Genomic DNA, 15,839 nt, shown 5'->3' with positions numbered 1-15,839 from the left:
AATGATAAAAATAATGATAATGATAATAATAGTAAAAGTAATGATAATGATATTTTCATAATAATAATGACAGTGATAATAATAATAGTAATAATAATGATAAGTGATATTTATAATCATAAGAATAATAGTATTGATAGCTATGATCATAATGATAATAAGAATGATAATGATAAAAATAAGAAGGAAAAAGCAACAACAACAATAATAAAAGTAGTAATAACGATAATGATACAACTACAAATAATGATGATTATGATGATGACAATGATAATGCCTCGTATAATTATAATAATAATAATAATAATAATAATAATAATAATGATAAGACCAATACTAATACTAATGACGGTGATAATAACTGATGATATAAAAACAAAAATAGAAATGAGCATATTCCAGTCACGTGGGACATGGTTTCAGGCATAAGACATCCATCTTATATCAAAATGGAGAGTCTTGGAATCCGCACTCACATGAAACAGGATTTCAGGCATAAAATGTAGGGCGGAAGGACGGCGCAAATAGAATTATGATATATATATATATATATATATATATATATATATATATATATAATTTTTTTTTTGAATAGTAATAATGATAACATTAGTAACAATAAAGTTGATAATATTTATAATTGATGTAACACACACACACATATATATACTTGTATATACGCACATTTATACCCACATACACACCCACCCACTCACTCATCCATACACAAACACCCGTACCGACATCCACGTATATATATATACACACGTATATATATATGCATATATATTTATGTATACGCAGACATATGTATATATATATATATATATATATATATATATATATATATATATATATATATATATATATATATATATACACACACATATATATATGTATATTTATAGAGAGAGAAAGATAGAGAGGGGAAAAGAAACATATGCATTCACACACACACATATATGTGGTGTGTATATATAAGAGAGAGAGAGAGGAATATAACCGTAAGAGGAAGATCACAAAAGGAACATTAACAAAAATAGTGACTGGGATAATAATAGTAATATCCCATTTGTGTTTAGTAACTCTTTTCCTATTGACTACCGTCGAGTATTTTATCACGCACGTTTTTACGCATTCCAAGAACGGTTTCGACAAACATTTACATTTTTAAACGTATTTATAGGGACGTGGTAGTATAAATAAACACGAACATGTTGCTTCAGACACACGAGGGAAGCGTAAGGCCCGGTGGCAGGTGGATGACTGCTGGGCAGGATAAGGAACGTTGTTGAGGCCGGTGGTTCCCAAGGGCTTACTGTTGACGCGGCGGCGTCGAGGAAACCAAACGTCGACTTTACAGAAAGAGTGTTGGAGCTTCCTAGAAGCTATCGTCCCCGTGCGTTAAAAGGGGCCTTCTCCTGTGACTTGCTCCACAGGTCGATTGGACAGCAGCCGAAAGAAGTGGTATCTGGCCTGTGGCGTTTCTCAAGCATGGAGCCAGCTTACGAAGGAGGTTACTACAGTGGCTTTGGCCAGGACGGGTATTCTGTTGGTAACTGTGGTCCGTATTACGTGGAGAGCGGCTATAACGGATCTCCGGGCGAGCCTCAGATGTGGCCTCATGGCACGACGGAGAGCGTACAGGGCCTCCATTCGGCCTCGTATGACGACCATTCGTATCCGTACGGACAGGCGGACGTTGCTGAGGCGAGTCTGTTCCGGGGTTCGGAGGCGCTTGCTTTTGGCGCAGACGACTACTTGGAAGGGGCGGCGGTCGGGGGCGGCCTCTCCCCCTCGCCGCCCCTGTCCGTCTCGGGCGGCGGCAGACAACGCAAAGTCAAGATGTACGACTGGCCGAAACAAGACGACCCCGCACTGGAGAAGCGCAGACAGCTGGCGATAAAGCAGAAAAAGAAGAGAGATAAGGATGAGAGGGAGGAAATACAGATGAGACTTGGTCTTAAGAAAACAGAAGAAGAGATTAAGAACTTAAAGATGGAGATGGCTATGAGAGGATGCAACGTATCCATGATGCAACAGACTCTGGCCTCATACGATGCCAACGCCAGCTATGGATACCCAGGTGAGCTTTGCACACAGTTTTTCCGTATATATATATTTACATTTAATCCTCACTCACATCATGAACAATACAAACCCAGACAATTCAACAGATTTTTAATTCAATTTATCTGTATATGAAAAGTTATCTTTTGATTTCAGAGGACGTGTGGGCGGCGGGCTCCCCTGCCCCTCTGTAGGAACGCCTTTCCCAGACCCTGCGCCAAGGACCTTCCTGACGGGTCGCTGACATGTCACTTCATCGCCTTTCCTTCCATGATTATTTATTCGTAAATTGTTCCCTTTTATAATATATTTTATTATGTTATTTGTACCTGTGTATGCTTCATCATCTCGGCAGTCATTTGCACGCTAGGGTAATTCAAAAGTAAAAAACTGGATAGGGAAATAATATCAGTAATATAATTGATGATAATGGTACTAGCAATGATGTTTGAGATGGTCTTGTTAATGTTGCTACTGAAAATGATAATGGAATTATGATAATGATCACAATGCTATTAATGAAGGAGATTTTGATAATGATGAAAAAGATGATAACAATAACAGTGAAAAATACTATGACCATGAAGACAGTGATGAAGATGTTGATGTTAGTGGTGACACTAATAACAATAGCATTAATAGTCATAATCTGTAGATTGATAAATATAATCATGAGGGTAATAGCAATAATAATAATGATAATAGTAATAATAAGAATGATAATAATAGGAATGATGACAGCAACAAAAACAATGATAATAATAATGATAATGATAATAGAAAAAGAAAACAACAATAAAAATAATGATAATGATAGGATAGAAATGATAACAAAAATAACAATAAAGGTACTAGAAAATAAACTTAATATAAATAGTTGTCATGATAACAATAATTATGATAGTAACGATAATTATAAACAAAGATAATATTGATAATAATGATATTGATAAAGATGATAATGATAATAACAAAAATAATGACAATAATAACAATAATCAGAACGATACTGTTAATGATAAGAATAACAATAATGATCATAATGATAATGATAATAATAATATCAGTAATAATGATGATGATAATACCAATAGAAATAGTAACTATGAGGATAATGATAATATGGTAACAAAAACAATAATGATAATGATTATAAAATGATAATGATAATAATTACAATATTGAAATAGTACTAATAATACTAATAGCAATACAACAGTGGGATCTGTAATTACAACAATAACAATGATAATAATGATAATAACAATGATGACAATAATAGATAATAACAAAATGATGATAACAATGATAATGAAAACAATCATAATATGATGATAATCATTACAATAATAATGATAATATTGAAAACAGTAATACCGATACTAAAACTACTGGAAATGATGATAATGATGATACTACTACTACTACACCTAATATTGAGATTGATGATAATACAAATATTAATGATAACAGTTATAATGATAGCAATAATGATAATGGTAATGATAATTTTGATTAAAAATGATAACAATGATAACAATCAGGATAATAACAATGACATTACTACTACTACTAACAATTGCAATAACACTAGTGGTATTAACAAGAACAAAACAACAGTGACTATAACAAGGATAATTATAATGATAATAATCATGATAATGATCACAATAAGAAGAATAGCAATAATAATGCTAATGATAATAAATATAATATCATGGTGATAATGCTAAAAATATATAAATAACATTGACAGTAATTATGATGACTAATGATAATAATAAGATGATATTGCAAATAATAATATTAGTTATAATGATTATGATAATAACGATAGCAGAAATAATGAGAAGACTGATAACAATTAGCGGGACCCGTGAAATGTCTGCGGAAAACCCCCTCCTTTTATCGTTCGTTTCCTCTCTCCCTTTTTCTTTCTACCTTCCCCATTCCCGCTCTTCCGCCTCCCCTTACTCCTAAATCTTCATTTAATCCATTCCTCCCACTCTCATCCCTACATGTGCGACTCCCACTCCCCTTCTCTTCCTCCTTCATCACCCACACTTCCTATGCACCCTTTTCCCTTTTCCTCTCTCTCTCCCATCCTCCTTTTTCATCTCAGATTCCTCTCTCTTCCCATTCCACTTCCCCTCCCCTATGCCATTCTCCTCTTTAAGTCGTGTCCTTTCCCCTCGGATTCCCTTCCCCACATCTCTTTCCCCTTTAAGCCCCCTTTCTTTCTCATTCCTCTCTTCCCCTCCCCCCCCCCCCTACCTCCCTTTATAACCTCTCCCTCTGGGTCGTCGTGCAAATCATAAATGTACACGCGATGCCGGTCTAAATGCTTCAGTGCAGCGCCCTTGCCAAGAAGGATCATATGGATAGTGATGCTAATAGAAATGATGATAATAGTAGAAATGATGAAAAATGAGTGATGTCAATGATAACAACAACAATTAGGCGATAATGAGAACAGGATTCTCACTGATTCAGAAAATGATCCTTTGTGTGATTGTATTATCTGTATGTGAGTCTTTGATATTTATGTTGTCAACAATCACCGAAATTTACACCAAAACGGAATGACCAAATCCCAGTAAATAACAGAAACACACTCACAGACACACACACATGGACATACACAGATACAAAGATACACACACATATATACACACATATATACACAAATGCACACAGACACACACACAATGTATGTATATATATGTATCCATATATATACATACATTTACATAACTACAGGTATGAAGATATATATATATATATATATATATACATATATATATATATATATATATATATATATATATATATATATATATATATATATATATATATATAATGATTGACTGATAGTTTGATAGATAAAAGGGAATACTGATATATACACATCTAATTGTTTATTTGCCCATCTGTCTGTTATATGTATGTGTAGCTATCTATATACATAGATAAACGAATATGTATGTACACACACACATATATGTATGTATATACATATGTAAATCAGAATATATGCATATCTCCCTCCCTTCCTCTCTCTCTCTCTCTCTCTCTCTCTCTCTCTCTCTATATATATATATATATATATATATATATATGTATATATATATATATATGCAAATACATAGACATAAATAAATACATATGCATATACGTATTATATATATATATATATATATATACATATATATGTATATATATATATATATATATATATATATATATATATATATATGCCTCATATATTCTTCTAAATTACATGAATGGTTTGTTTATAAATCTTTACACATTAGTGTATTCCTTTTCCACATTTACGGTTTTTTTTTTCTCTAAGCGTATCGTAAATGTACAAATGCACAGGAACGATAATAAACATATATAAAAACGCTGCTTAGGACACACGAGAGAAGCGTAAGGCCCGGCGGCAGGTGAATGACTGCTGGGCAGGATAAGGAACGTTGTTGTCGAGGCCGGTGGTTCCCGAGGGCTTACTGTTGACGCGATGGGGTGGCGTCGAGGAAACTAAACGTCGACATTTACAGAAAGAGTGTTGGAGCTTCCTAGAAGCTATCGTCCCCGTGCGTTAAAAGGGGCCTTCTCCTGTGACTTGCTCCACAGGTCGATTGGACAGCAGCCGAAAGAAGTGGTATCTGGCCTGTGGCGTTTCTCAAGCATGGAGCCAGCTTACGAAGGAGGCTACTACAGTGGCTTTGGCCAGGACGGGTATTCTGTCACTAACTGTAGTCCGTATTACGTGGAGGAGGGCGGCTATAACGGATCTCTGGGCGAGCCTCAGATGTAGCCTCATAGCACGACGGAGAGCGTACAGGGCCTCCATTCGACCTCGTATGACGACCATTCGTATCCGTACGGACAGGCGGACGGTGCTGAGGCGAGTCTGTTCCGGGGTTCGGAGGCGCTTGCTTTTGGCGCAGACGACTACTTGGAAGGGGCGGCGGTCGGGGGCGGCCTCTCCCCCTCGCCGCCCCTGTCCGTCTCGGGCGGCGGCAGACAACGCAAAGTCAAGATGTACGACTGGCCGAAACAAGACGACCCCGCACTGGAGAAGCGCAGGCAGCTGGCGATAAAGCAGAAAAAGAAGAGAGATAAGGATGAGAGGGAGGAAATACAGATGAGACTTGGTCTTAAGAAAACAGAAGAAGAGATTAAGAACTTAAAGATGGAGATGGCTATGAGAGGATGCAACGTATCCATGATGCAACAGACTCTGGCCTCATACGATGCCAACGCCAGCTATGGATACCCAGGTGAGCTTTGCACACAGTTTTTCCGTATATATGTATTACAATTATCCTCGCTCATATCATAAACAATACAAACAGATAATTGAACAGATTTTTAATTCATTCATCTTCTGCATATGAAAAGTTATCTTTTGATTTCAGAGGACGTGTGGGCGACGGGCTCCCCTGCCCCTCTGTAGGAACGCCTTTCCCAAACCCTGCGCCAAGGACCTTCCTGACGGGTCGCTGATCTATCACTTCATCGCCTTTCCTTCCATGATTATTTAATTCCATTGAATGCTTAATTGTTTCCTTTTGTAACGGATCATTATATCAGGCTAATATTATATGTGTTTATTTCATTTTTGTATCTAAAAGTATCCTTGCAGATATTCACACCCATTGATAAGATAGCATTAACAAACCGGATATGATAATAAAAAATATTAAAAAAAAATATTACCAGTGATAACATTTTTGATAATGGCAATATTGGGGAAGGTAATGATAATAGCAACAAAACAAAAGAGTATTAGTGATCGAGATAAGGATAAGAATGATAATGATGGCAATGATAATGATGATGATAATAACTATAATGATAATAGTGGTGACATTAATAATGATAATGATAAACTTGAAAATTAAGGCAATGGTAATAATGATAGTAACATCAATAATGATAATGACAGTGATGATAACGATCATCATAATGATGATAATAATAACAATAATAGAATGATGTAAAGTGATGATGATAATAATGAGGATTGTGATACTAATGATTATCATAAATATAATAATGGCACTAAGAGGATAATTACAACAATATTGAAAATAATGCTAATGCTATAATAACTGTAATGATGATAATAATGATAATAGTAATGACTTTTAACAATACGATAAGGATAATAATGATAATAATAATAATAATAATAATAATGATATTGGTAATGATATTAATCGTATTGAGATTGATGATAATTATGAAAATAATCGTGATAGTAGTACTAATGAAAATAAAAATGATAATGATTATGATGATACGAATGATAGTTATAATACTGATAATGATAGTGACGATGATAATAATGATGATAATAATGGAAAAGATGAAAATTATAAAATAATGACTGATGATAATTATGATGAAAATAATGATAATAATTAGGATAAAAATTAAGTAATGATAATGATACTGATAACAATTATGATGAAAACGATAATAATGATAAAAATAATAGTAAAGATGATAATCATCATAATGATAATAGTAATACCTATAATGGTAATAATGATAAAGATGATAATAATTACAGCAATAATGATAATGATAATAGTAACAATACTGTAATACTGGTGATAATAATACCAATGATAATAATAATGACGGTAGCAATGATAGTAATAACGATAATGATGAAAATGATGACAATGATAGCAATGATATTAATGAAAAAACTGTAATAATGATAGTGATAATAAAATTATTATAGCAATAATGATAATGATAAAAATAATGATAATGATAATAATAGTAAAAGTAATGATAATGATATTTTCATAATAATAATGACAGTGATAATAATAATAGTAATAGTAATGATAAGTGATATTTATAATCATAAGAATAATAGTATTGATAGTTATGATCATAATGATAATAAGAATGATAATGATAAAAACAAGAAGGAAAAAGCAAGAACAACACTAATAAAAGTAGTAATAACGATAATGATACAATTACAATTAATGATGATTATGAAGATGATAACAATGATAATGCCTCGTATAATTATAATAATAATAATAATACTAATAGTAATAATGATAAGACCAATACTAATACTAATGACGGTGATAATAACTGATGGTATAAAAACAAAAATAGAAATGAGCATATTCCAGTCACGTGGGACATGGTTTCAGGCATAAGACATCCATCTTATATCAAAATGGAGAGTCTTGGAATCCGCACTCACATGAAACAGGATTTCAGGCATAAAATGTAGGGCGGAAGGACGGCGCAAATAGAATTATGATATATATATATATATATATATATATATATATATAATTTTTTTTTTTGAATAGTAATAATGATAACATTAGTAACAATAAAGTTGATAATATTTATAATTGATGTAACACACACACACATATATATACTTGTATATACGCACATTTATACCCACATACACACCCACCCACTCACTCATCCATACACAAACACCCGTACCGACATCCACGTATATATATATACACACGTATATATATATGCATATATATTTATGTATACGCAGACATATGTATATATATATATATATATATATATATATATATATATATATATATATATATATATATATATATATAAATACACACATAGACACACGTCCACACAGATATACATATGTTTATACATATATATATATATATATATATATATATATATATATATATATATATATATATATATATATTTACACACACACACACACACACACACACACACACACACACACACACACACACACACACACACACACACATATATATATATATATATATATATATATATATATACATATATACACACATATATATATATGTATATTTATAGAGAGAGAAAGATAGAGAGGGGAAAAGAAACATATGCATTCACACACACACATATATGTGGTGTGTATATATAAGAGAGAGAGAGAGGAATATAACCGTAAGAGGAAGATCACTAAAGGAACATTAACAAAAATAGTGACAGGGATAATAATAGTAATATCCCATTTGTGTTTAGTAACTCTTTCCCTATTGACTACCGTCGAGTATTTTATCACGCACGTTTTTACGCATTCCAAGAACGGTTTCGACAAACATTTACATTTTTAAACGTATTTATAGGGACGTGGTAGTATAAATAAACACGAACATGTTGCTTCAGACACACGAGGGAAGCGTAAGGCCCGGCGGCAGGTGGATGACTGCTGGGCAGGATAAGGAACGTTGTTGAGGCCGGTGGTTCCCAAGGGCTTACTGTTGACGCGGCGGCGTCGAGGAAACCAAACGTCGACTTTACAGAAAGAGTGTTGGAGCTTCCTAGAAGCTATCGTCCCCGTGCGTTAAAAGGGGCCTTCTCCTGTGACTTGCTCCACAGGTCGATTGGACAGCAGCCGAAAGAAGTGGTATCTGGCCTGTGGCGTTTCTCAAGCATGGAGCCAGCTTACGAAGGAGGCTACTACAGTGGCTTTGGCCAGGACGGGTATTCTGTTGGTAACTGTGGTCCGTATTACGTGGAGGGCGGCTATAACGGGTCTCTGGGCGAGCCTCAGATGTGGCCTCATGGCACGACGGAGAGCGTACAGGGCCTCCATTCGGCCTCGTATGACGACCATTCGTATCCGTACGGACAGGCGGACGGTGCTGAGGCGAGTCTGTTCCGGGGTTCGGAGGCGCTTGCTTTTGGCGCAGACGACTACTTGGAAGGGGCGGCGGTCGGGGGCGGCCTCTCCCCCTCGCCGCCCCTGTCCGTCTCGGGCGGCGGCAAACAACGCAAAGTCAAGATGTACGACTGGCCGAAACAAGACGACCCCGCACTGGAGAAGCGCAGGCAGCTGGCGATAAAGCAGAAAAAGAAGAGAGATAAGGATGAGAGGGAGGAAATACAGATGAGACTTGGTCTTAAGAAAACAGAAGAAGAGATTAAGAACTTAAAGATGGAGATGGCTATGAGAGGATGCAACATATCCATGATGCAACAGACTCTGGCCTCATACGATGCCAACGCCAGCTATGGATACCCAGGTGAGCTTTGCACACAGTTTTTCCGTATATATATATTTATATTTAATCCTCACTCACATCATGAACAATACAAACCCAGACAATTCAACAGATTTTTAATTCATTCATCTTCTGCATATGAAAAGTTATCTTTTGATTTCAGAGGACGTGTGGGCGGCGGGCTCCCCTGCCCCTCTGTAGGAACGCCTTTCCCAGACCCTGCGCCAAGGACCTCCCTGACGGGTCGCTGATCTATCACTTCATCGCCTTTCCTTCCATGATTATTTATTCGTAAATTGTTCCCTTTTATAATATATTTTATTATGTTATTTGTACCTGTGTATGCTTCATCATCTCGGCAGTCATTTGCACGCTAGGGTAATTGAAAAGTAAAAAACTGGATAGGGAAATAATATCAGTAATATAATTGATGATAATGGTACTAGCAATGATGTTTGAGATGGTCTTGTTAATGTTGCTACTGAAAATGATAATGGAATTATGATAATGATCACAATGCTATTGATGAAGGAGATTTTGATAATGATGAAAAAGATGATAACAAAAACAGTGAAAAAATACTATGACCATCATGAAGATAGTGATGAAGATGTTGATGTTAGTGGTGACACTAATAATAATAGCATTAATAGTCATAATCTGTAGATTGATAAATATAATCATGAGGGTAATAGCAATGATAATAATGATAATAGTAATAATAAGAATGATAATAATAGGAATGATGACAGCAACAAAAACAATGATAATAATAATGATAATGATAATAGAAAAAGAAAACAACAATAAAAAATAATGATAATGATAGGATAGAAATGATAACAAAAATAACAATAAAGGTACTAGAAAATAAACTTAATATAAATAGTTGTCATGATAACAATAATTATGATAGTAACGATAATTATAAACAAAGATAATATTGATAATAATGATATTGATAAAGATGATAATGATAATAACAAAAATAATGACAATAATAACAATAATCAGAACGATACTGTTAATGATAAGAATAACAATAATGATCATAATGATAATGATAATAATAATATCAGTAATAATGATGATGATAATACCAATAGTAATAGTAACTATGAGGATAATGATAATATGGTAACAAAAACAATAATGATAATGATTATAAAATGATAATGATAATAATTACAATATTGAAATAGTACTAATAATACTAATAGCAATACAACAGTGGGATCTGTAATTACAACAATAACAATGATAATAATGATAATAACAACAATGATGACAATAATAGATAATAACAAAATGATGATAACAGTGATAATGAAAACAATCATAATATGATGATAATCATTACAATAATAATGATAATATTGAAAACAGTAATACCGATACTAAAACTACTGGAAATTATGATAATGATGATACTACTACTACTACTACTACTAATATTGAAATTGTTGATAATACAAATATTAATGATAACAGTTATAATGATAGCAATAATGATAATGGTAATGATAATTTTAATTAAAAATGATAACTGATAACAATCAGGATAATAACAATGACATTACTACTACTACTAACAATTGCAATAACACTAGTGGTAATAACAAGAACAAAACAACAGTGACCAGAACAAGGATAATTATAACGATAATAATCATGATAATGATCACAATAAGAAGAATAGCAATAATAATGCTAATGATAATAAATATAATATTATGGTGATAATGCTAAAAATATATAAATAACATTGACAGTAATTATGATGACTAATGATAATGATAAGATGATATTGCAAATAATAATATTAGTTATAATGATTATGATAATAACGATAGCAGAAATAATGATATGACTGATAACAATTAGCGGAACCCGTGAAATGTCTGCGGAAAACCCCCTCCTTTTATCGTTCCTTTCCTCTCTCCCTTTTTCTTTCTACCTTCCCCATTCCCGCTCTTCCGCCTCCCCTTACTCCTAAATCTTCATTTAATCCATTCCTCCCACTCTCATCCCTACATATGCGACTCCCACTCCCCTTCTCTTCCTCCTTCATCGCCCACACTTCCTATGCACCCTTTTCCCTTTTCCTCTCTCTCTCCCATCCTCCTTTTTCATCTCAGATTCCTCTCTCTTCCCATTTCACTTCCCCTTCCCTATGCCATTCTCCTCTTTAAGTCGTGTCCTTTCCCCTCGGATTCCCTTCCCCACATCTCTTTCCCCTTTAAGCCCCCTTTCTTTCTCATTCCTCTCTTCCCCTCCCCCCCCCCTACCTCCCTTTATAACCTCTCCCTCTGGGTCGTCGTGCAAATCATAAATGTACACGCGATGCCGGTCTAAATGCTTCAGTGCAGCGCCCTTGCCAAGAAGGATCATGTGGATAGTGATGCTAATAGAAATGATGATAATAGTAGAAATGATGAAAAATGAGTGATGTCAATGATAACAACAACAATTAGGCGATAATGAGAACAGGATTCTCACTGATTCAGAAAATGATCCTTTGTGTGATTGTATGTATTTGTATGTGAGTCTTTGATATTTATGTTGTCAACAATCACCGAAATTTACACCAAAACGGAATGACCAAATCCCAGTAAATAACAGAAACACGCTCACAGACACACACACATGGACATACACAGATACAAAGACACACACACATATATATACACACATATATACACAAATGCACACAGACACACACACACACAGTGTATGTATATATATGTATCCATATATATACATACATTTACATAACTACAGGTATGAAGATATATATATATATATATATATATATATATATATATATATATAATGATTGACTGATAGTTTGATAGATAAAAGGGAATACTGATATATACACATCTAATTGTTTATTTGCCCATCTGTCTGTTATATGTATGTGTAGCTATCTATATACATAGATAAACGAATATGTATGTACACACACACATATATGTATGTATATACATATGTAAATCAGAATATATGCATATCTCCCTCCCTTCCTCTCTCTCTCTCTCTCTCTCTCTCTCTCTCTCTCTCTCTCTCTCTCTCTCTATATATATATATATATATATATATATATATATATATATATATATATATATGCAAATACATAGACATAAATAAATACATATGCATATACGTAATATATATATATATATATATATATATATATATATATATACATATATATGTATATATATATATATACATATATATATATATATATATATATATATATATATATATATATATATGCCTCATATATTCTTCTAAATTACATGAATGGTTTGTTTATAAATCTTTACACATTAGTGTATTCCTTTTCCACATTTGTTTTCTTTTTCTCTAAGCGTATCGTAAATGTACAAATGCACAGGAACGATAATAAACATATATAAACACGCTGCTTAAGACACACGAGAGAAGCGTAAGGCCCGGCGGCAGGTGGATGACTGCTGGGCAGGATAAGGAACGTTGTTGTTGAGGCCGGTGGTTCCCGAGGGCTTATTGTTGACGCGATGGGGCGGCGTCGAGGAAACCAAACGTCGACTTTACAGAAAGAGTGTTGGAGCTTCCTAGAAGCTATCGTCCCCGTGCGTTAAAAGGGGCCTTCTCCTGTGACTTGCTCCACAGGTCGATTGGACAGCAGCCGAAAGAAGTGGTATCTGGCCTGTGGCGTTTCTCAAGCATGGAGCCAGCTTACGAAGGAGGCTACTACAGTGGCTTTAGCCAGGACGGGTATTCTGTTGGTAACTGTGGTCCGTATTACGTGGAGGGCGGCTATAACGGGTCTCTGGGCGAGCCTCAGATGTGGCCTCATGGCACGACGGAGAGCGTACAGGGCCTCCATTCGGCCTCGTATGACGACCATTCGTATCCGTACGGACAGGCGGACGGTGCTGAGGCGAGTCTGTTCCGGGGTTCGGAGGCGCTTGCTTTTGGCGCAGACGACTACTTGGAAGGGGCGGCGGTCGGGGGCGGCCTCTCCCCCTCGCCGCCCCTGTCCGTCTCGGGCGGCGGCAGACAACGCAAAGTCAAGATGTACGACTGGCCGAAACAAGACGACCCCGCACTGGAGAAGCGCAGGCAGCTGGCGATAAAGCAGAAAAAGAAGAGAGATAAGGATGAGAGGGAGGAAATGCAGATGAGACTTGGTCTTAAGAAAACAGAAGAAGAGATTAAGAACTTAAAGATGGAGATGGCTATGAGAGGATGCAACGTATCCATGATGCAACAGACTCTGGCCTCATACGATGCCAACGCCAGCTATGGATACCCAGGTGAGCTTTGCACAGTTTTTCCGTATATATGTATTACAATTATCCTCGCTCATATCATAAACAATACAAACAGATAATTGAACAACTTTTTAATTCATTCATCTTCTGCATATGAAAAGTTATCTTTTGATTTCAGAGGACGTGTGGGCGGCGGGCTCGCCTGCCCCTCTGTAGGAACGCCTTTCCCAGACCCTGCGCCAAGGACCTTCCTGACGGGTCGCTGATCTATCACTTCATCGCCTTTCCTTCCATGATTATTTAATTCCATTGAATCCTTAATTGTTCCCTTTTGTAACGGATCATTATATCAGGCTAATATTATATGTGTTTATTTCATTTTTGTATCTAAAAGCATCCTTACAGACATTCACACCCATTGATAAGATAGCATTAACAAACCGAAAATGGAAAAAAAAATATTTGAAAAAATATTACCAGTGATAACATTTTTGATAATGGCAATATTGGGGAAGGTAAAGACAATAACAACAAAACAGTCTTAGTGATGAATAAGAATGATAATGATAGCAATGATAATGATAATAACTATAATGATGATAATAGTGGTGACATTGATAATGATAAAAATAAACTTGAAACTGATAGTAATGATAATGATGATAACATTAATAATGATAATGACAGTGATGACAACGATCATCATCATAATTATGATAATAACAATAATAGTAATAAGATTATGATAATAATGATGATTGTGATACTAATGATTATCATGAATATAATAATGACACTAAAATGATAATCACCATGTTGAAAATAATGATGATGCTGATAGTAACTGTAATGATGATACTAATGAAAAAAAAAATAATTGTAATGATAGTAATGATTTATAACAATGCAATAGTGATAATAATGATAATAATGATAATAATGATAGTGGTAATGATAGTAATCGTATTGACATTGATGATAATTATAAAAGTAAGCGTGATAATAGTACTAAAGAAAATAAAGATGATAATGATAATGATAATACCAATGATACTTATAATACTGTTAATGATAGTGACGGTGATAATAATGATAATGATAATGGGAAGGATGAAAATGATTATAATGACAGTAATAATTATGATGAAAATAATGATAATGATTAGGATAATAATAATAGTAATAATAATGATGATAGTGATCGCGATAATAATTATGATAAAAACGATAATACTGATAATAATAATAAAGATGATAATCCTCATAATGAAAAGAATAGTAATACCTATAATGGTAATAATGATAAAGATGATAATAATTACAGCAATAATGATAATAACAACAATACTGTAATACTGGTGATAATAATACCAATGATAATAATAATGACGGTAGTAATAATAGTAATAACAACGATAATGATGAAAATGATAACAATAATAACGATGATATTAAT

General features: G+C 34.2%; 4 protein-coding genes across 4 annotated transcripts; all 4 read left to right on the top strand.

The window, feature by feature from the left end:
- Positions 1-1,452: 1,452 nt before the first annotated feature.
- LOC113830405 (uncharacterized) lies at positions 1,453-2,396 on the top strand. Its single transcript, XM_070145560.1, has 2 exons — positions 1,453-2,086; positions 2,227-2,396. Exons 1-2 carry the CDS (start codon positions 1,495-1,497, stop codon positions 2,262-2,264), a joined length of 630 nt encoding a protein of 209 aa, XP_070001661.1. The 5' UTR covers positions 1,453-1,494; the 3' UTR covers positions 2,265-2,396.
- Positions 2,397-5,718: 3,322 nt separating this feature from the next.
- LOC113830404 (uncharacterized) lies at positions 5,719-6,666 on the top strand. The gene is made up of 2 exons (XM_027383620.2): positions 5,719-6,359; positions 6,498-6,666. The coding sequence occupies exons 1-2, from the start codon at positions 6,119-6,121 to the stop codon at positions 6,533-6,535; spliced, it is 279 nt and encodes a 92-aa protein (XP_027239421.2). The 5' UTR covers positions 5,719-6,118; the 3' UTR covers positions 6,536-6,666.
- A 1,591-nt stretch (positions 6,667-8,257) lies between these two features.
- Positions 8,258-10,397, top strand: LOC138859219 (uncharacterized). Its single transcript, XM_070113429.1, has 3 exons — positions 8,258-8,346; positions 9,331-10,139; positions 10,282-10,397. Exons 1-3 carry the CDS (start codon positions 8,258-8,260, stop codon positions 10,317-10,319), a joined length of 936 nt encoding a protein of 311 aa, XP_069969530.1. The 3' UTR covers positions 10,320-10,397.
- A 3,293-nt stretch (positions 10,398-13,690) lies between these two features.
- On the top strand, positions 13,691-14,720 carry LOC113830406 (uncharacterized). The gene is made up of 2 exons (XM_027383622.2): positions 13,691-14,425; positions 14,562-14,720. The coding sequence occupies exons 1-2, from the start codon at positions 13,834-13,836 to the stop codon at positions 14,597-14,599; spliced, it is 630 nt and encodes a 209-aa protein (XP_027239423.2). The 5' UTR covers positions 13,691-13,833; the 3' UTR covers positions 14,600-14,720.
- The last annotated feature ends 1,119 nt before the right edge of the window (positions 14,721-15,839 follow it).

Source organism: Penaeus vannamei, chromosome 34 (assembly GCF_042767895.1).
Source record: "Penaeus vannamei isolate JL-2024 chromosome 34, ASM4276789v1, whole genome shotgun sequence".
In the NCBI taxonomy this organism is placed as follows: Eukaryota; Metazoa; Arthropoda; class Malacostraca; order Decapoda; family Penaeidae; genus Penaeus; species Penaeus vannamei.
Note: the sequence above shows the minus strand (reverse complement) of the source record. Positions and strands in the feature narration are given on the sequence as shown.

Bases quoted from the DNA above. Each gene is read 5' to 3' on its own strand.
- LOC113830405 (XM_070145560.1), top strand. From the start codon at position 1,495: ATGGAGCCAGCTTACGAAGGAGGTTACTACAGTGGCTTTGGCCAGGAC. The intron at 2,087-2,226 runs GTGAGCTTTGCA...TTTTGATTTCAG, and splicing joins CGCCAGCTATGGATACCCAG to AGGACGTGTGGGCGGCGGGC.
- LOC113830404 (XM_027383620.2), top strand. From the start codon at position 6,119: ATGTACGACTGGCCGAAACAAGACGACCCCGCACTGGAGAAGCGCAGG. The intron at 6,360-6,497 runs GTGAGCTTTGCA...TTTTGATTTCAG, and splicing joins CGCCAGCTATGGATACCCAG to AGGACGTGTGGGCGACGGGC.
- LOC138859219 (XM_070113429.1), top strand. From the start codon at position 8,258: ATGGTTTCAGGCATAAGACATCCATCTTATATCAAAATGGAGAGTCTT. The intron at 8,347-9,330 runs GTAGGGCGGAAG...ACTGCTGGGCAG, and splicing joins CAGGATTTCAGGCATAAAAT to GATAAGGAACGTTGTTGAGG. The intron at 10,140-10,281 runs GTGAGCTTTGCA...TTTTGATTTCAG, and splicing joins CGCCAGCTATGGATACCCAG to AGGACGTGTGGGCGGCGGGC.
- LOC113830406 (XM_027383622.2), top strand. From the start codon at position 13,834: ATGGAGCCAGCTTACGAAGGAGGCTACTACAGTGGCTTTAGCCAGGAC. The intron at 14,426-14,561 runs GTGAGCTTTGCA...TTTTGATTTCAG, and splicing joins CGCCAGCTATGGATACCCAG to AGGACGTGTGGGCGGCGGGC.